Genomic DNA, 21,138 nt, shown 5'->3' with positions numbered 1-21,138 from the left:
AAAAACTGAGTTTTCTTACAAAAGTTTACTGTCAACAGGTAGTGATGAGCCTCAGCTGTGTCAACAAACTGTTTTAATTTTGGAATATGAATAGAATCAATTTAGTAATTCATGTTATATTTCAAGGAGAACTCGCTCATGCCAAGAAAAAACAAAAGAGTTTGTTCAACAGGGGAAAAAGTCGAATAGGTTCAGTTTTTGCACTTCCATGGGCATTCTCATTAGAGACATGGATACACACATATGGCAAAGCTTCTGCCAGTTACTTCGCCATGGATGCTGTTGCTTTGTAGCCTGAGCTATATTGTAATTGCTAAAATCACATCCTGGTTTTCCTCATCTTTATGATCCTGTGAAATAGCTTGCATGTGGCTAGAATAACTTGCTGTGAATTACAAGAAAGTTAAAGCTTTAAATATGCGAACATTTTTAAAAAGCCATAATGTCTGAAGACAGCATCTTCTGCTTCTTCTAGCTCATTCTTTTAGGGTATTAACAAGTCTTACTTCTTGCCCATCTTTTGGTTTGATTTTCAAGGTATTTGATCTCTGAACCTGGGAAATGTGTATTCTATACTCACCTGGTTGAGGTAATCTGTCAGCCTCTGTAGCTTAAACCCAGTAGCTCAGAAACCTTGAATTCATTTTTCATCTCAACAACTTCCTTCATTCTGTATGTTGCAATTTTATCCTGAGGACAATTAATAGGTGTGTGTGTGTTTAAGATAACGTAACCGCTTGATCTTTCAGTGCATACTGAACGTGAGGAGAAGGCTACATTACACTCACAGGACATAGTGTTTTTTGGCAAATTTTTAACAGAAAAAGAAAGGGAGTGATGATTTAGAAAATCATTGAAATGGGAATAAAAGTAGAGATGAGAAGAAAGATTATGAAGGAGGGAGAGATTAGGAATGAATCAGAAGGGGAAATAAGACAATTAGGAAAAATGAATAAGAAAATGCAGTAAAGGTAGTGGAAGCAAATAATCAGATCTGTATCTAGCGTGAGAGTTTTATTTGGCACCTGTGCTCAGATACTGTGACAACATTTCATATATAATTAATAGTGATAGTGAAGTAAATTGTGTCTGGGTGTTTCTGACACTTCTTGCTTGAGTTAGAGGGATCTTTGGGGGTGTGGGGAAGGGTAAAGTCTAGAATGAGAAGGGGATTCCCATGCTTTATAACCCCTGTACTTGCTGTGGAAAGATGCTCTGAGAAGAGTTACCAGCACTTCAGATTCTGGATTTCCATTTTTATTTTATTCTGGTGTTCCCCTCCCCGCTCCCCAGGAAGCTCTTTTGTAGGTAGCTATTTTGCACTGACAGGACTCTGTGTGTCAGTCTTTCTTCGTGACTCTTTCTTTTACACTGACGTTGCTCTAGAATACTGTGTGTGTTAGTGTTATTCACAGACTGCTCCTTGGTCTTAACATGGCAGGGAAATAATTTGTTATTTGGGAACATCTATGGTAGTATAAAGGCAACAAGCAAAAGGGAGGAGATACAGAAGAGGGAAAAGAGAAGGATGAACAAAAAAGTTCAAAACTTTTGCAAAATTTTATAAATTATGGTGTAGATTTAGGAATCATTTAAAATCTATAATACTTTAGGCAAATATTTTAAAATTATTTTGAAAATTATTTATAACATAGAATGTGGGACTGCATGGATGTGTATTAATGGACATGACCGTACAGTCCTTGTGGAGGAATATGTTAGCTATGGTCTGGCAGCTTGCTTTTGAAAATTAAACAGCTTGACTTCTAAAGTGAGACTATCTCAAATAGCGTGTTTTGACAGAATTTTCCTGTGGTGGTTTGTGGTGGCCTAGTATCTGTCCTCCCTGCTGGCACAGTACCCAGCCCTGAGGAACTGCTGGTCATGAACAGAGTCTGTCTGCTCTACTAAGAGCAAGTAGGAAGCCTAAATTTAAATTCCTATCTGTTTTATAGATATCTAATATATACATGTCACATGAAAGTATCTTCCTTTCCCCCATCTGTAAGCCACTTGCTTTGAGCTTTCAGATGGGAAACAGTGAGAGTGACAGAAGAATGTATTAGAGGTTGTTCAGTTCCATTAGGCATTAAAATGACAGCAACCACTGCTTCAGGCTTCTTAGGTTGCATTGATAATGACACTTAATCTTCAATCAAAAGACAGTAAACTAATATATTGCAGTGAAGCTGAGTTTTACAGTGCTTTCACTAAAATTGAACTTCTTTTCCTTGATAATGCCAGGTGTGGTACTCCCACACTGTAGTGATCCAGTTCCAAAGTGGATGGAGTGCAATCTTCTGTAAGAATAAGAAAAAAGTTGAAAGCGCCTTAGCATCTTTCACCAGCTCCCTGGGACAGACCTTTTTCCTATGCAAGTTTCTATTGCAAGGTGGCTCCTTCAGACCATATTCTTAATATCCCTTGGATTTCTTCTATGTTAGAATATCCTGTTGTACTTTTCTCATAATGGTCTGGGATAAATGGCAAACACGGGTGTTTGTGGAAATACAAAGCTTGGACACTATTTCAGGTTTAGGCTACCAAACTCAGACATGACTTGTCTGTCTTGGGTTTGCCAGGGTACGACCCTGAACGTGATAACATTCTAACAATGTGGCATAAGAGAAGCCTTGTTACTACAGCAGATAGATTAGTAGAAACCAGAAGATTTTTTTTTTTTCCCTAGTGTTATCTTGCCCCTAAGTTACCAACATCTAATCAGCCAATGCTTCTGGCATACAATTTACCTCTTGCTTTTGCAAGTCTTGTCTGTTTGGCAGTCCTACAGGTTCTAGTATCTGTCCTCCCTGCTGGCACAGTACCCAGCCCTGAGGAACTGCTGGTCACGAACAGAGTCTGTGTGCTCTACTAAGAACAACTAGGAAGCCTAAATTTAAATTTCTATCTATCTGTTTTATAGATATCTAGGATGCAAGTCACAGGTTCTGCATTGTCTCTTGGAACACTTCATCTGGCTCTAATCTGCTGCTGGCTGCCATATTGATCAATGAATGAAGCAAAAAGCAAATTATTTTGTGATTAGAATTGTCATTGGAGTTCTTTATTTAATGTTATAAGCCATAAAGAGTGTTGTGTACTAGTGTCTGTGCTATCAAGACTAGAATATACTAGTAATTTTGTAAAGCTGGTATGTATTACTCTGGAGAATAAGTAAAGATTGTTGGTGGGGGGGGAGAAGCTAAAATGCTTTGGTTGGCATTGGTACCAGGAAATGGAAACACACAAACTAATGAGTAGAGCAAGAATGTCACATCAGCACAACATGGCTGAGAATTTCAAATGACACAGTTTTTTTAATTTTAGTTCTAAAAATCTGCATATTCCCTCCTTTCTCCCAGTTGGAATGCATTAAAGAAAAGCTTTCCATTCAAGTTAGTACTACAGAGTTGTTGACGGATGATCTTGAATGCAGCATTGCCTAATGTTCTCTTCTCTTTTACAGAAAGATCCAGATTACCTGAAGCTCTGGTTGGATAGTTTTGTTTCTAGCTATGAACAGTTTCTGGATGTGGACTTTGAGAAGCTGCCAACTAGGTATGTAGAATTACAGACCTGTTCATCTTTGATATCTGAAACAGACCTGGCTGAGAGCCCAGTCTTGCTCAAGAGTAATACTGCCTTTAAACAAAAGAAAGATTTTTAGTTGTTGAGTGGCACTCCCATTCTTTCGAAGGTCAAGTTGGGTTGGGAATGATGAAACTAGGCCAATACTGGTATTTGCATTATATCAGGAGATGGCATGTGTTCACTTGTTGCTCGGAGAAATATAATCATTATTCCTTGTGCATTTTTTGAATAACTATTCATTAAATGTTGCGTATGAAATAGTATTAGTCAGTATTAGTGCTTGGTATCTGTATCAATAGTGACTGAAGAGAGGTAAGATGTAGGCAAAGAGTTCTGTAATTTTATTTCAAGGATTGCTTTAAGATTAAGGTTGAGTTGAAATGCTTAATGAAAGATTTGGATATCATAGCTGAAAACCTTTTAAAAATTAAAATATGCACAAGTGATAGGCTTTAAAGTGATTTCTTTGTTTGCATCCATGAAGACTTCAGTTCAGGGCAAGAGTATTGCTGACTTCACTCATGTTGCTGACCACAAGTTCTCAGATATAATCATGAGGTGGTATTGAAGTCTAATTTCAGAGTTCCATATTTAGTATTCTGAATTTATTTGCTGTCTTCCAAGAATTGTGTTTTCAAGACTAACTTTGCAAATGAGGAATAGAAACTTAGGCACTGGATATTTTCCTCTTGCTTTTGAGATGCTTGCATGAACTAAGGGCTTTAAGAAAAAACAAACGTTACAGGATGCAGAAATCATGAGAACTGGTGTCAGTATTATAGCTGATAGCGCTACTGGTGTTTGAATGCAAAGAATGGCTCTCCCTGCATGATGGCTGCAGTCCAAGCCCTGTTGAAATCAATGGAAATTCTTTAATGGGCTTTGGATCAGATCCTGTTTGAAGTGTAAGCGATAGCCTCTAGTGTTACAAGGAAATGAAGAACGCTGCAACTGGATCTCAGTGGATAAAAACTGGGCTTCTTGGTTCTTTGTGTTAAAATTTTCCTCATAATGCCTATATGAATGCAAAATACATAGTGCAATTACCAATAAGCAAGACCTTCAAATTAATTCTGTGCTCTTTCAGAAGATCTGTTTTCTTTGCAGTGTCAAAAATGCATCTTATTGTGTTTAGTTAAGGAAAAAAGTTTATCCTTTGACACAGGTTATCTTTAACATACTATTTAATATTGAAATCTGAACAGTGGAAGAGAAGAATATCTTGCTACTTTGGTTTTTTTAAGTGTGTTTTGGTTTATGTGTGTTTGTGGTTTTGGGGCTTGTTTTTTTTTACAGTAACATTTTTTTACAGGTTTTTTTTTACAGTAACATAACAAAAGATGAAAAACAAACATGAAGTTGTGCAGCATCTTCATTGTGCTAAATGATGGTTTTGTGCGCATAAAAATAGTGCATTTTTCTGAGGTTAATGACAGGACTAGTGATTTAGTCTGGAAGAATAGACCCATGTGGATTTAGACTCATTTGTGTAACAGATGTAGAGAAAACATATCAAAACAACACGGGGATGAAGGCAGATCATTCCTGTGCTTTGACGGCCGTATTAAAAATTCTACTGTTTGAGAGCAGATATTAGAATTAACAAAGAATTGCAGTTTCTGCCCTTATTTGCATTTGTGAGATAATCAGACATGTGAAAAGTGGCATCTTTCTGGGGTTTGTCAATTTATATTGCAGGCATTTACATTGTGGAACTGATATTACTGAGCTTGCAAAAAAGAACAAGTAGGTCAGTGTAGAACCACCAAATGCTGATTTCCAGTGACTCTTCTCCTGGGGCCATAGGACCCTATGGACTCAACTTTTTTTACTGGAGTTGCTTATTAAATAACTAATTCTGTCTTTTGGTCTTGGAAATAGTATCTGATGTTAGCTAAAATGAGAAACTGAGAGGATTAGTTTTTTTTTTTTTACTTATATAAATCTTGGTATGCTTTACAGCTATATGCCTGAAAGACCTTGTGTATTGAAAGGCAAATGCCAGGAAATGAGAAACTGTGTAGGGAGAAGAAAGCTTGTACAGAGTGGTGGACAAAACCAACCTTTTGGAAGTCAGGCATGAAGTTTTGTGTCAATGTAAAACATATGTGTTTTTTTAGCATCCAAGAAAACACCACTTAAGAAATGTCATGAAACTATTAGTGTTTTTTTTTTCCTGAAAGAAGGACTCTTAATTGGCACTGTCACTTGCTGGTTTAATTGATAAGAGTATTTCTTCTATAAATTAAAATTTATTATTTCCTGAAATCCACTTTGGAAATCTGAAAGATGCTACATAGTGCAGAATTAGGAAATATCTAAATATAGAAGATGAGAGTATCCAGTGGTGTGATTTGACTGTATAAGCAGAGCTTATACACTTATGCAGCTTATAGGCTTATACAGCTTCAGTTCTGCCTCCATCTTTGTGCATCTACCCTATATTTTTAAGTGAAATGGTTCATTAACGTTGGTTTCAATGATTTTACTGAGAAGGTGAGGTGATTTTACTGAAAAGGTGAAAACAGCTACGCTGATGGCTTTGAGCATTGAGCACAAAAGATTAGTGCGCCTGTCTATTGTTTCCCTAAAAAAACATTTATTCATCTCATATGTATTTACCATGAAAAGGATAAAACCTTTACCAGCTGGTGGGAGGTTTTTTCCCCTCATTGAAGGAGAGGAATTGTCATTTGGTTTAATACTCTTAGAAACAACAAAGGCCTCTAGAGTGTTGTCATGCTCTTTTTCTGCTTTTGGTTTGCATGATCTTGAGCAAAGGAGCTTAAAGGAAGCTCATTCAAAGTACCATAGAAACTGTACTTTGTTAACTTATTGACTTCAAACCCACATAAAAATAATGCAGGAATAATGATAGGAATGCTGATTTCATGGTTATTGAAAAGTAAAGCCTGGTTTTCTACAGCACTTTGTTCCAAAGTGCTTACTACTGGTGGAGGAGAGATTGAAAGTCCCAGTGTGTGAGTTTGAGCTGTAATAGGTGAATACAATTTAGACACTAATTTAACTTCCTTTCAGACGCATAACCATGTTAATGCAATGCAAGGAAATTATAAATAAAAAAAACCCCAAATGTGTCAAGGTCTTTCTCATATTTTTGAGCTAGGGTACCAGCAGTCAAATAAGAATGTCAGTTAAGGTACGATTTTTGAGATTTATTTTTATTCTTCCTTTCGGAATACTTAGTTTACACAGCTAGTCTTGTCAGGAAAAATTGATACTACATGTCCACAGATTTAACTTTTAGATTTTTGTGGTGATACAGTAGTAATTTGCCCTGGGGTGAAAAGAAGTTTGGTTGTTTATAAATAATTATATTTATTTATATAGTCTATAGTATATTCAGTTTGACTAATCCCGATTAGTATTTCTTGCGCCAGTCTCGCATAAGGCAGTAAATTCTCATGGGCTGTGCAATAGCACAGACAGGCAGCTACTGCAGAGAAAACATTCTTTGGGATGTGAGGCATGAAGGGTATGCTGTTTGCTTTCTTGTGAAGCATTTTATGATCTTAGTGAAAAAGATTTGTTGGCCATTTTAGGGAATTTACTTCTGGATATATGATTTCAGCTGTCGAAAATTATGGTCTTCCTAATACAGAGATGGTGAATTATCAGATTACGAGGAACCATGCTTATAGTCCCAGAGAGTACGGGTCTGCTGGCATCTTGAGGGGTGAAGCCGCTATCACAGAAATTAAAATTTCTTTCTTGGCAGTTGTATTGGAAAAAAGCAGCTTTTCTCAGTTTTGTGGTTAGTGTCTCGATCAGTTTAGAGCCTAGGCCGGATAAAATTTGTCATAAAACTTCCTGAATCCCTTGAGATTCTGAATCCCAAGATCTGAAAAGCAAATTGCACAACTCTGTGAAGAGGCAAGGGAATGAACAGTATTTGGTCCTCTGTATACATATAGGTAACACTTGTTTTCTAGGACATGGGAGTTTGCTGTCACTTACCCCTGTCTAGTTGTTTTATTAAACTGGGTCTCAGTTTTTGCCTTCTGTATAGGCTTCCTTTTCAATTTTAGAAGCTAAACAATATATTGTTCCCCAATTCCTTCAAATAATTGGTATCACAGTGTTTAGTGTCAGTCATTGCATTTCTCCACACTTTCGGATGCTTATTCTTACACAGATGTATGTATGCAAGTGTTGTATTAGCAAGTTTTTGAGCTAGCTGAGTTTTTTGTTTGTTGTAATTTTCATTCTGGCTTTGGGCATGTTGAAGGCTTTTGTAAGCTGTAAGGCTCTTGCTTGTGTCTTCCTTTTCCTGTGCAGAGTTCACAGAGAATGTTCCAGGGTAAACAGCTGATGCCAAAGTCACTCTTCAGCATGTGCAACAGTGGATAAACAGTCTTCATCCCAGAGAATGTTCTAACCCATCTATGTATTTCTGTACTGTGCTGAAATGGGTTTCTGTATAGCTGTTCCTGGAGCATTGGCTTAGCTACTGGTTTTATTTGTGATTTTTTTTTTTTTTCTTCTTCTTTTGGTTCTCAGTGATGTATTTCTAAAAATGTTCAGTTTAGCAAATACAATAGGCAAGAGTACCTAATGCTCTTCAGGGCCATGTCTGGCCTTGGTAGAGTTGTTACATTTAACACTAACACAACAGTCTTTTTTTTTTTTTGTCTCCTAAAAATAATTAGATAGCAGAAATAACCTATTTGCTGGGTTAATGATATCCAGAAACTAATAAGGATGAGTCAGCTTTTCATGCAAAATCAGCGTGCCAAGAGTCAGGTGGATTTTTGGGAGCTCCCTTTCCTGCACATTCGGGCCCTGATTTTCACGTCTTCCTTTGTTTAATCTTATTGTGAACAGCTTTCTTTTTGTATTTAATCTTATTTTGTACGGCTTTTTGTAATTCATGTTAGAAAGACATGAGGTTCACTGTGGATGAATACCAGCTGGGCTTCAGTAACTATTTAATAATTGGCATCTCATTTATTTGGACCCTTTCAATCTTCAGTATAAAGTTGAAAATGTTCACCTTTTGTTTAGTTTTCATGTTTCATATCATTGTGGCCATCCTTTTCATTATTTAGGGATTTCCCAGGCCACCTGTTCACCTGCTGAAGATCACGCAATTTTTCTGTGGCAATTAAGGCAGATCGTTGCATGGTGGAGCATTTAGGAATTCACTTAATGAATTTTTAACACTTTTTTTTTTCAGTGCAGTTCATTGCTGGGGAGAAGTAAGCTCAAGCGGGCATATTGTCACCAGGCATTTCTTTGTGGTTCATTAGAAAGTGTGAGCCATCAGTTCAGTAACCTTTCTTATAGAAGTTTATTGGAACACTACATGAGCACATTGAAGTTGATTGGTAACATGTCATTTGCATGATTAACAATTTTGTGTGTCGTTTTTTCTCTTTAGGGTGGATGACGTTCCTCCGGGAATATCGCTGCTTCCTGATAACATTCTTCAGGTCCTCAGGCTCCAGCTGCTACAGTGTGTCCAGAAAATGTCAGATGGACTAGAAGAGCAGCAGCAGGCTCTGTCACTTTTACTTGTGAAGTTCTTTATCATCCTTTGCAGGTATTTGTTCTGATTGTTACCTCAGCAAGGCTATTGTTTTGTTCAAGAAATCTTGATGAAGCCTATAAATATAGATTCTAATGACACATACAATATGATTTGACACTTTCCGGAAGAAACAAGAGAAATGCCACTTCTCACAATCTTCAAAATAAGGGAAGAAGGAATAAAAGAGAGAGGAGAGCGATGCAGTCATCTTAGCAATAATATTTGCCGTGAGAAATGGAATAGAAGGGGATTAAACACTAAATTCCTTGTAATTACATAAGATATATCTATGGGAATTCAAGATACAGTGTACCTGGTGTAAGAAATACTTCTAAAAGGAAAGGCACACTCCAACAAGTGCAGCGTATGAAATAACTTTAAAGACGATTGTACAGGAAGAACTGTTTCACATTCTTAACATGCTTATAATCCCATAAACAACTTAGGAAACTTACATCTCACACTTATTAATAATTACATTATTATTAATACAACTGGCTTCCTTCTGAAACTTATGCCCTATTTTGTAATTCTGTTGAAGTAGGTGAATAAACTGTTGTTAGAGATCTATTCCTCACTATTTCTTTAGTCTTCTATTGTAAACTTCATTAAGAGAGGAAGGGGATAAAATATAATAGGGAATCTCCTTTTCCGAGGAGCGTTTGAAGCAGGTTTTTTGGTTTTTTTTTGTTGTTTTGTTTTGGTTTTTTTTTTTGAGTCCTTTGGCTCTCCTTGCCCCTGAAACAATACAAAGGGCTGTAGGGCAGTGTTTAAGTATCCTGGAATATTAAATATAAGCTGAGTAGATGGTGGTAATGTGTTTCTGAATTACAAACTGTTGTCAGACTTATTTAATCGCTGAAAAGTTCTGACGTCATTACTTTGGTATCTGATCTTTGTGACTTGTCCTCAAGACTGAGAACTAACATGTGCATGCTGTTTCTTTGTTGCTGTTGATTTATTTATGTTCTAGAATAATTTATTAGATGTTTGTTTTCCTTGGGAGAATTTAAAGTGAATAAATGCTTCTAGGTAATATGTTTGCTTAAGTTTTAGAAAGTGTATGTGCTAGTAATGTGGGAGAAGTTGGACTTATTGTCTTTGTTATCAGATGCCATTTCTGAGCTTTCTATTTAGAGTGTTCTGGGAATCTGCTTAACCTCTAAAACCCCAAATTCCAAATAGAATTCGCCTACAGCAGAGTGACTTGGGCCTTTCTTTTCCTTCCTGTTAGAAGAAAACTTGTGAGCTCTGTTACTGCGACAGAAATAAATATTTGAGTACATGTAGTCTTTTGGAGAGTATTTTTGAAATGCTGATATACTTTTGTATGATTATGGACAGAATGCTAAAACAAACATTGTTTGAACTAGCCTCAAATGGTACACTGTGTACATTCTGTGGTTTTTTGTTGTCTTCATAGAAATTTGGCTAATGTGGAGGAGATTGGGATGTGTTCATACATTAACCATGTTATCACCATGACTACGTTATACATTCAACAGGTATGTGGTTGTTAACAATTACCATCTCTTATTTTTGCCACCTGATACTTCCTGCTCCTGCTTATGTGATCCACTTTTTCAATAATAGTGTTGTGTGGGGAACAATTTGTGGGCTCAGAACTGTTCTGGAGGGGATCAAGATTAATTTTCATCTTCTAGAAATCTTCTAACCACAGCTTCCTTTTTTTTTTTTTTCCCCCCTCAGTTAAAAAGCAAAACAAAAGAAAAAGAAGTGGCAGATCAGACACCGATAGAAGAATTTGTGAGACATGCATTGGCTTTTTGTGAAAGTCTCTATGATCCATATCGAAACTGGAGGCAGCGAATTGCAGGGTATGTGTGGACAAGGACAGGATTATAAATACTGTGGTTTATGATAACTTTAGATAAACAATATGTAAAGTTTCTGACAGAACTACTGCTGCCTGATGTCAAACTAAAAGAAAAAGTAGTTACATATATATTCTTCTGCTGTTGCATTTTACAACTGTTAAAATTGATAGCCTTGAGCACTTGATACTGTGTTTTAGGTCTTTTTTCCCTGAAGATACACTCTTTAGAATAGCATTAATGAAGTAGTTTTTCTACCAAAATTAACATCATGAAGCAGGCGGTGCTTGACGCTGAACTTCATTGCCACCAAAGTTGTCAGAGTACTAGTATATCCTGTTCCATTTAGTGGAAAGCTGAGTTCTCAATAACAGCTTGAATCATTGTGCACAAAGTTTTAAGGAGCATGTAGGGATCACAACTTCTTCTATTTCTGTGCAACATGAGAATTCCCCATTTCTAGAACAGAGCATGAATTGACTCCAGTTCTCACATATGGCCTGCCAGCATACTGCTAAGCTGTTTTCAGATTTAGTGTAGGTAATGCCAGCACATCTCATGGTATCTTAGGTAGAGTATAAGCACTGAAAGTCAGTCAGTTTACAACCAATGAAGGTGCAGAATTCGGCAATGAATCAGTATAATCACACCACAGAAAAGTGTTATGCTTTCTGAAACTGGATATGATTTAAATACCTTTTTAAAATTATAATGTATTTACTGGCAGTCTAGAAGTTAAAACAAAATTAAATTTGAGGATATACTAAAAGGTGTTTGGTTGTAACTGACCAACATGAAGGTCCTTCCATTGCTTTCTTCTTTCAAAAACTGGCCCATTTTTCTAAACTGGTGGAACAAGGAAGCCAAAAGGAATGGGGTAGGCAGACCTGGTTGAATTAGGGCAAAAGAAGTTAGTGAAGATCACAGTATAGATATGTTGCGTCTTTGAAAAGAAGTTTCTAAGTGTATCAGTAGAATTATATCCCTTTAATTTGATGGTGTGCTCCCCCCCATGAACCCACAATAATGTTTTGCGCCCAGTTCAAATTGCATGGTTAAGAAATTTGGCAGTCTAGCTGGTGGCTTGGTTACAATAAGCAATGACTCAATAACAGATGCCTGGCCTTTTTTGTTTTTTAAAACTAAACCATATTGTAAAAAGTTAAGGTATTTCTAGGAGCAGAACAGTAAATATGGGATTAGCTGTGATTAATTTTTTCAGGATGAAATACTACTTTACTTTTTTTTGATCCTGTAGGCAAAAGATAACTCCTGATTTTTGGCAGTTTTCTATTATGAAGTCATAAATTAATAAGTAAGTCATAAAAAAAGGTATCATATCTAATTTCTTTGGTGTATCTTTTTTAATGTAATTGCAGGCGTTTCCTTAGTACAGTTGAAAAGAGCAGACAGAAGTATAAACCAGCTTCCCTCACTGTTGAGTTTGTCCCTTTCTTTTACCGTAAGTATTATCAACATCATTAAAAAAATCTTTGGAGGAGTGAATTTAGTGATTCCAAGTTCCTTTCCCCTAAGAATGCCTGATAAATGTAAAAGCCCATTATGTGCTTTCTGAGGCTGAATGAAGTAGATTGCTTTGTTTGCTTGTTTTTTGCTCTGAGCATCATCATCTTGTCATTCTTACTCATCTTTGAAACCCTGTTTTTTTTCCAGACTTTCTTTCAGTGCCTAACGTGGTTTAATAGGGTTGTTTCTGTGAATTGTCAACTTTCCCATTTATTAGAGTACATATAGTGATTGCACGTAAGATCCCTGTAGCAACTGTAATGATAACTCGCATGGAAAAATAATCTTAGGAAAGTGTTCATGTGTTTTTGTCTCTTAATATGATTGAACAGTTAGAAAGAAGGAAACGCTGTGCCATCCAACTAGCAAATACTCCTTGGACTGCAGTTTGGGAAATTGCTCTGTTTTGTCTCTGGTTAAGTCATTAAATATCATGATGGCTGCTTTGGAGGTCATGTGTTCTTACCATTCCAGATTGGCTGTGTGGAAAAGGAGGGCTTATGTGACCATGTTCTGTACTTAAATCTTGGGAAGGTGGGATGCGCAGCTAGTTTGCCAGTTTAGCACACCAAAGTGCTACTGCCAACAGAATTCAAGCAGCTAGTGCCAATAGAATTGAAGCAGCAGGAATATGCTGGAGGGGTGGGGTTATGAGTGAAATCAGTGCTTTATGCAGCTGTCTGTTAACTCAGCTGTAATTGAAAATAAAAAAGGAAGGTTCTCTTCCTAGAGTGGTAGCATTTATGAATTTGGTTCCTCTAGGTTTGACTCACATAATCCTCCTGTTCCTTGAGATTCCCTCTCTGTGTACATAAAATAGGATGGTTGCCAAAAAGACCAATGAGATGATGCCAGTAAAATGCCATTATCTTTGTGCCAGAGCACTCGAAACCCACTCTAAAGGCTCCTACTGAGGAATGTCATCTGCAGGTTCTCTCCTTCCCTTTAAGTGTGTTGCACTCTGGTTCCTTCTAAATCCCTTAAATATTATACACTGTAACAGAGCTGCAAGTGTACTAATAAGCTGGCAGATGCTCATCTGCTGGTTGGCCAGCTGGCAGGAAAGACAGAACAAGAAATTGCTGAGCATGTGCTTTAGACATTCTGCCATGGCAGCACTAATTTGAGGCTTTTTTGGTCTGCGCAACCTAATGATTTATTCACAATCTGCTAGGTACTGCTCTTTTGAATTTGTCTGAGGTTCCCCAAAAGATTCAGAGGCTGTAAGTCAAGGGAGTGGTGGGACTAGTGGACTAACAGTGTGATCATCTAAGCTTTGTTTCCTTTGAAGACCATATTTTAAAAATAGCTGTGCAATTTTCTTTTAAAACAGGCTTATTCATTCAGTATATAGTCAGAAATCTTACTTGTCAATAATTGGTAATTGTCTTAAAGGTTATATTATTATTTTAATTAATATAAAATTCTTACATTTTCAGTTTCTATTGTTTAAAATCTTAGTTTTGACAAACCCAAGTCACTATCAGTTCTATCTCATAAAGTTATTGGAAGTTTTACGATGGTTAATCCCAAATAAAGTAATCCTTTGTAGTTTGTTGCAGCTACTTTGAGTCTAGCGTTACTGCTATAGCAACAGTATTCAGGTTATATTTATTGCTAAGAAGAGTTCCTGAGGCTGTGTGTAGCTAGTTTATATCAGATATAGCATGAGAAGAGATGCAGGATAATTGTCTTCAAAGAGACTACTGCTAGAAAGGTTACAGACCTGCACAGGCTTCCCTGGGAAGTTTGGCTTAAAGAGAGCAATCTCAGGGATTGTTTTTCTGAGCTACCTGCATTGCATATGGCATTAGACTTTCTGTGCCAAAATTGCTCTAACCTTTGTCATGCTTGCTAACTGCTTGCAAGTTAGCATGTGCTTCTATTTCTCATTAGTATGGACAAAATGGGCTAATTTTACATGATGGATCAGATCAACAGTTGTCATGTCTATAGTTCTGTCAGCCTGCTTGAAAAGTTTTATGCAAGCTGAAGGTCTAGCCCTGTGAATTTCTGATAAATGTGGTCTTGTCGTGTTACTTTGATAACGCTGGAATTGATGTGTTTGTGTCAGATTTATGTAAAAGAAGGTGGAGATGATCTAGTTGAAATTTAAAAAAAAATTTGCATGATGACAGGGAGTAGAGGAGCTCTTTTTTATTATTTCGTTTGTTGGTGGGTTTTTTTGAGACAAAAACCTTTTGTATAATTTATATGACCAAAGTAAGGAATCCTTCTCCTTTTTATTTACTCCAATCAGAATGCTTTCAAGAAAGTGAACATCTCAAGGAAAGCCTAAAATGTTGCCTGCTACATCTCTTTGGAGCTATTGTGGCTGGTGGTCAGGTAAGGATGTTCTAAATCCTCTTCAGTTGCTGAAGCCTCCAAAGGCCTGTTCATTGTTTAAGGCTTATAAATACCCCATAACCCATAAATGAGAAGAATTTATTATTGAGTATGTATTATTTGTTTGTCTTACAAAGTTTGGGGTCATTCTGTGCAATAGTATCTAAATGTTAAAAGCTAGGTCCTACTTTCAAAAACAGTAGAAATTTGCTGTCTACAGTAAGTACACATTCATATGAACTTACTGTAATATTTTCATATCATAAAAAAAATATGTGGGTAACTAGATTAGGAGTTTCCACCTGAAAAGATGTAAATTTTGTATCAACACATGAAATTCATCTAGCTTACTTCCCAATGTTGGAAGTGAGCTGTTTCAGTAAGCACAGGGCCTTTATACCTTGGAAGCTGTTTAAAATCTTTGAAAGAATATGAAGAAAAGCAGCTGTTCATCATCAGCAAAGCCAACATCCACTCTCTTGGCTGACGTCTGTAATGTGCTACTTAGTCTGGTCACAAGCAGATGTCACTTCTCATGATCCAGGAGAAGGGAGCATTTTTAAATGTTGTCAGGGAGCAGCAAAGCCAGGCACTGCTCCACCAGGGAAGGCAAGCTGAGACTGAGCATGATGACCAGGCAGGCAGAGGCAGTTAACCTCACTGGCAAAGGGTGCAGTCTCACTATACCTGAACAAGGTGATAAGGGCAGGTCTGGTGGTAGTAGCCAGGGTCAGCCAGCCCAGATCACTAGACAAGTCTATAGTGATGAAGCCTGAGATCAAGACAGGAAGTCTGGTCAGCACATCAGGGTGGGGATTTGGTCTAGTGATGGTAACTAGAGGTCAGTCAAGAGTCCAGTGGTTGCCAGACCCATCCATAGCGTTGAGGCAGGTCTAAGGTCAAGCTGGGTAGTCAAGTCTGTGGGTCAGGTTCAAGAAGTACATGGCCAGGCATGGGCATGGCTGCAGTGTAGCTCAGGCAGATAAAAGGTTGAGAGCCACAGCTTGAATGCAGCTCCCTAGAGAAGGCAGGGAGTCCTTGACAGCGCTTCTCAAAAGCTCTCTATGAGGCTGGGCTCCTGCCCCAGCTTTAAGGTGGCCCTGAGCCTATGCAGTCAGACCCCCAGGAAGAGAGGGGAGGGAAACGCACTCAGGGCCCAGACAAATGTTTGTTAATTATTATGTTCTTTTCAAAAATTTTAAAGTGTCATGAATCTCATGATCTAAAATGAAAATTCAAGTGAAGGTTTACCTAGTATTACCAGTTTATCAAGGCTACCTTATAAGAATTTTATAACATGCATTTAAATTATATTTCCTTTTCCCTATAAGCATTCTCTTTGAAAAAGAAAGCCTAGTTACGTGAACAAGATGGGATGCATTTCATCTGTAGCCATCAATATAATCCTAGTAGAATGTTTCATATTTAACAATTAGAGGGCATTAACACACATAATGCATGTTGCATGATTCAGGTAACTCAGAAACTGCTGGTTTGAAGAGGTTTGATTTTATTTATTTATTTTTTATTATTTTTTTCCTTAATCACTTTTTTCCCCCATGGGTTTCAGAGAAATGCTCTTCAAGCAGTATCTCCTGCCACAATGGAAGTCTTGATGCGTGTTTTAGCAGACTGTGACAACTGGGATGATGGGAACCCTGAGGAAGTGAGCAGGAAGGCAGAGCTGACTCTGAAGTGCCTGACAGAAGTTGTACATATCCTTCTAACCAGCAGTTCTGACCAGCGGCAAGTGGAGACGAGTACAATACTGGAGAACTATTTCAAGTTGCTTAATTCAGACCATTCAGCTTTACCGAATCCAAGGCGATGCAGGCAGTGGGAGAGCAGGTTCATAGCACTACAGATTCAAATGCTGAGTGAGTACCCAGTTGTGCAGTTCCTTTAAATATCTCTTGATAACAACTCTGAAGCAAGTGCTGATTGAACCATGATAGTGATATAACTGAATGTTCTACCAAAAAAATGTTCACTTGGCTAAGCAATTTAAAAATTTCAAAACATTTTTTCATTGACATTACTTTAGATGTATTCCTGTTTAATCATTCACTACAAAAAAAACCCAGAAGAAACCATATCAGATTGCTACCATTTAACCAGAGTGTCAAGGTTCACAGACTGCCAGTCTCCATTAAAAAAAAAGCCCATTTTGCTAGGCAACAGCTGACACTCATCAGCACCTTAATAATTGCAAAATAAGATGAGTCTGTAATCAAATACCCGTGTGGTGGCTGTTTTGTGATAGTTTGCTTTTCAAATTATATTATTGTAAACCTTGGCCAAAGGTGATGGTCTCAAATAGTTGGGTTTAAGTCATTGGATAAGAATTCAGGATTTGGAGTTTTTTCCACTTTGTTTTTCGGAATGGGAAATATAAATAAAGGTACTTCTTTTCCCAAACTTTCAAGAAAACTGAGGAATAGTACTGAGACTATGAAGAATGCTTACAGTATAAGGCTGCTGTAGAATGCAGAGTAATTGCTTGATGAGGAAGCAAGTGTTTGTGTGCTTTAAATAAAAGGCATGCTGCTTATGTACTCACAAATGGCAATGACTTTAAACAGAGTCCCAAAGCAATCAAAGATACTTGGTAGCTGAATTTTTCTCCAGATATAGTAGGTTACATGATAATTTTTACAGCATCAAAATGTTTAGCTGTAGGCCTAGTGCTCTGTGCTTAACATGCCCATCATTTTTGGTCTATGAACTCACAGCATATAGTTTGTTGTGTAATTTTTTCCCTATGTTTATTATGTAATGTGCAGAAAAAATGCTTGATGGATTTGGGAAGTGTTTTGTCTTTGATGCCAGTTCTGTTTTAATTTTATAGATACCATCACAGCCATGTTAGACTGCACAGATAGGCCTGTGCTGCAGGCAATTTTCCTTAACAGTAACTGCTTTGAGCATCTCATTCGACTGTTGCAGAACTGCAAGGTAAATTTTCCCTTATCAGCATAATTTTAACAAAACCTGTCTTGTAATATTTCAGGTATATTAATTACCTTTATATCTCCTTCTGAATTAGATACAATTTTATAGTGTCTACATACTGGAAGTAAAACTTTGGATCGGTTAGAGCCACTAATGCCATGAAAGATCTGAAAGATCCAAATTGCTCTAAAATCTTCTTTTATTCCTAATGAAGTAGAGGAATTTCTTGTCTGTCTTGTGGTTAAAGCAATGAATGCTTATTTTGAGTCCTGAGCAAAATACCTTACAGACCCTGCTTAGTCTTTAAAAATCTGTTAAGGTTGTTATTGGAATCTATTCCCCCACCCCTTTTTGATTTGTTTTGGTTTGGTTTTTTTTAATATTCTGTCGCTGGATTGCTAGGAAGTCACTTAAAACTGCTGCCAGATGGAGATCGGAATTCTAATTTCAGAGGCATATTTTTCCGTTTAAAAAAAACCTTGCTGGTGTGCCTTTGTAAGTGTTTCAAAATATTTGAGTCTTGTGTAGCTGACATAAAACATGAGCTCAAGCTGTTACAAATGTTCTTTGAATGTTCTTCTCCTTCTACATAGGATTTAGTGTTTACATAGATGTGTTTTCATCTCAATCCCAGATGTTCATAATTTGCAAGCTAGTGTCTTCCACTGATTGCTTTGTAGATTTCATTTTGCTCTGTGCAAAAGAACATAGATACGATGTAACTCTGGAATATTTTATTTCTCTTTTTGTGATATGTTGGTGACGTAGCTATTTTGAGCTCTTCTAATGCTAGATAATTTAATGCTAGCTACGGTATGCAATTTGATTCAAATCCATTTAGATTTTTCGGTTAGAACATATTTCAGTGCAGTGATATATTAAAAATCAATGTGTTTGAATTATGTCTTAACTGTAGCTATAATCAGTGGCACAACACCAACTGACTTGAAGTGTTTTGAATAGCATTTGTAGTTTTTTTATCTCCTCCTGAAAATACATTGTTTGACCTTTCCATTCTCCTCCTCTGTTTGGGAATCTGTGCCTATTTTTGTACTGACCTTGTACTCTATAACAAATTTGTTTTTTTAGTTTCTTCTTAAATCATCAAGCAGTGTGATGTTTACCTGTTCATGGAGATTCTAGCTATGTTTCTGCTCTCATATAAACAAGTGGTGGAATTTAAGACAGTGGGAACAGCTACTCTATTTTTGCAGCTTGCTCCTTTTATTTTTATTCTGCCTGTATGTATGTCATAAGCTACTCTCTTTTGAGGGGTTTTTCCTATGATACAGTCTCACATATTACTGTGATTGATTGTATATCAGTGCTGCCAGTTTGCTACATGGTGGTGGGGTTTTTTTTGGTTTTTTTTTTGTTTTTTTTTGGTTTTGTTTTTTTTTTTTTTTAACCCTTCACAGTCAAAATACCCCCAAGGATGAAAACTGGGGAAAGAGTGGAGGCTGGGAAGGTGTTGTATCTGTATTTTCCAATATACTGTATCTCTGTTCTTTTTTCAAAACCAAATAGCAAAGATAAATTTAGTTGTGGAATTAGGATTTCTCCTTATTAGCTGGGGGTGAAGACCTTATTTCTGGATCTTTTTTCTTTACCTATGAAAATCTTGCTACTGGATTCACCAGCAAGCTGTGTAAAGTGCAGTTCTGCAGATAGCAGGAGAGTCCATACACGTACTGAAACTCAGGAAGCTGTTGGATCTTCAGCAAACTTGAAGTGCAAGAAATTTCTGTGGAAAGGAGGGGTAAAGAAAACCCATACAACTATTCCTGCTATAGATATCCCAAAGAACTTGGGGTATTCAAGGCCATACTTCTAGTCATATTTCCTAGTCATTTGCAGTTCAACAATCTTCTAAAATTTAATTTTTTTTCCATATTTGCTGGTTTTAAGGCTTATGGGTAAACTGTCTTCCCTTAACTATGCTCCAAGGTTAGAGATCTGCGCAAAAGCTTTTCAAAACTGCTTGGTTAAGTTTTGAGGATCTGAATGTTGCTTTTTGCCTGTGACATCCAAAAAGAGGGACTGTACTTCAGAGGTATCAGGAGGTGCTTATTCTATACGGAGAGTCATTTAACAAGCTACTTTGTTGGTCCTGAGTCTTTTCTCATCTCTTAAATTCTCTTAAAGGTCAGACTTGGAGCAAAGCACAATGACCTCTAGCAGTATGCCTGGTTACAAAAAAATATTATTTCCCGAACAGCTTTTAAATAGAAGAATTAAAACCATATGGACATTATAATAAAAATCTATTTTTCCATTTTACATATATTATCAGAATTGAAGTAACCCATATGAAAAACTTGATGGTTGGTTTTTTTGCATGTGTGCACTTGCTTCTGTTTAATGTTCTTATTTCCACTTGTTAACATTATAACCCTCTGAGGCATATTGTAGTTATTCTGCGGTGTTAAGTGCTCTTGACTGTGACGTACCTTTCAAAATTACTTGTGTTGCTAACTATGTGCTTTCACATCTATGTAAGTCAAAGTAATACCTTGAGTGTTGTCCTTCTGTTTGCCCTAATTTATGGAATTTGATTTCTCAGGTTATTCCTCTTCAGAGAGACTACCTAGCAGATAATGGAACAAAATGTATGGGGGGGAAAAAAAAATGACAAATGCTTAGTTTTTGCCCACTAAAGAAAAGTGTTGTTCCTTTTTTTTTCTTTTTTTCTTTTTTTTTTTTTAAGGGACTTGTAAAACATTTTGGTCAGGGATTTTTTAACATCTCAATAGAATCTAAAAACATAAGAAGATAAATTTTAGTCCTGATTAGATTACAGCTAAACTTTGCACACAAAGTGATGGCAATTGCTTATAAAGATGTCTAGGTGAGCTTTAAACTTGCAAATTCAGGAACTGACTAGGAATCTAGCTACTCTACACAGGGCAGTTTCTTAGTTGAAGATGCAGTATAGGTGTCTGTTTGATTTAAAGCTATTTACAACCTGTCTGATTCTTAGGATGATGGCAGAGATATTTTACCCTTCTTTCTATCCTAAAGACTATGTGCCCCAAAAATTCTGCTGCTGTTGCTGTTTGAAAATTAAAATATTCTGTCTAGATATCTCCAGCCTTCACCTAGCCTGAAAGATAAGTGGAAAATGGTGAAACACCTGTATCCAGTTCTTTGCTAGTGCCCCACTGTTGTCTTTATTTCCTACAAATAAATTTTTGAGAACCTCCTGTCATGTTGCATATTGTAAATGAAATCACAGTTGCTAAGCCAGTGACCAGTATAAATTCCAGATAGATCTGTTTCCTTGTCCCAGCGATTATATATTTTCATTTAATCTTGGGGGGAGGGGGGAGAAGTGAT

At 37.0% G+C, this 21,138-nt stretch overlaps 1 protein-coding gene across 1 annotated transcript in view; it reads left to right on the top strand.

Annotated features, from left to right (window-relative positions):
* Positions 1-21,138, top strand: part of NBEAL1 (neurobeachin like 1) — an 86,825-nt gene that overhangs the window by 17,032 nt on the left and 48,655 nt on the right. Inside the window, exons 3-10 of the mRNA XM_082311455.1 lie at positions 3,467-3,558; positions 8,993-9,154; positions 10,566-10,647; positions 10,853-10,980; positions 12,357-12,439; positions 14,765-14,850; positions 16,421-16,727; positions 17,699-17,805. Coding sequence (XP_082167581.1) covers positions 3,467-3,558; positions 8,993-9,154; positions 10,566-10,647; positions 10,853-10,980; positions 12,357-12,439; positions 14,765-14,850; positions 16,421-16,727; positions 17,699-17,805 — 1,047 coding nt within the window. The remainder of the gene's footprint in view (positions 1-3,466; positions 3,559-8,992; positions 9,155-10,565; positions 10,648-10,852; positions 10,981-12,356; positions 12,440-14,764; positions 14,851-16,420; positions 16,728-17,698; positions 17,806-21,138) is intronic.

This window comes from Platalea leucorodia (assembly GCF_965183815.1).
Source record: "Platalea leucorodia genome assembly, chromosome: 5".
NCBI lineage: Eukaryota > Metazoa > Chordata > Aves > Pelecaniformes > Threskiornithidae > Platalea > Platalea leucorodia.
Note: the sequence above shows the minus strand (reverse complement) of the source record. Positions and strands in the feature narration are given on the sequence as shown.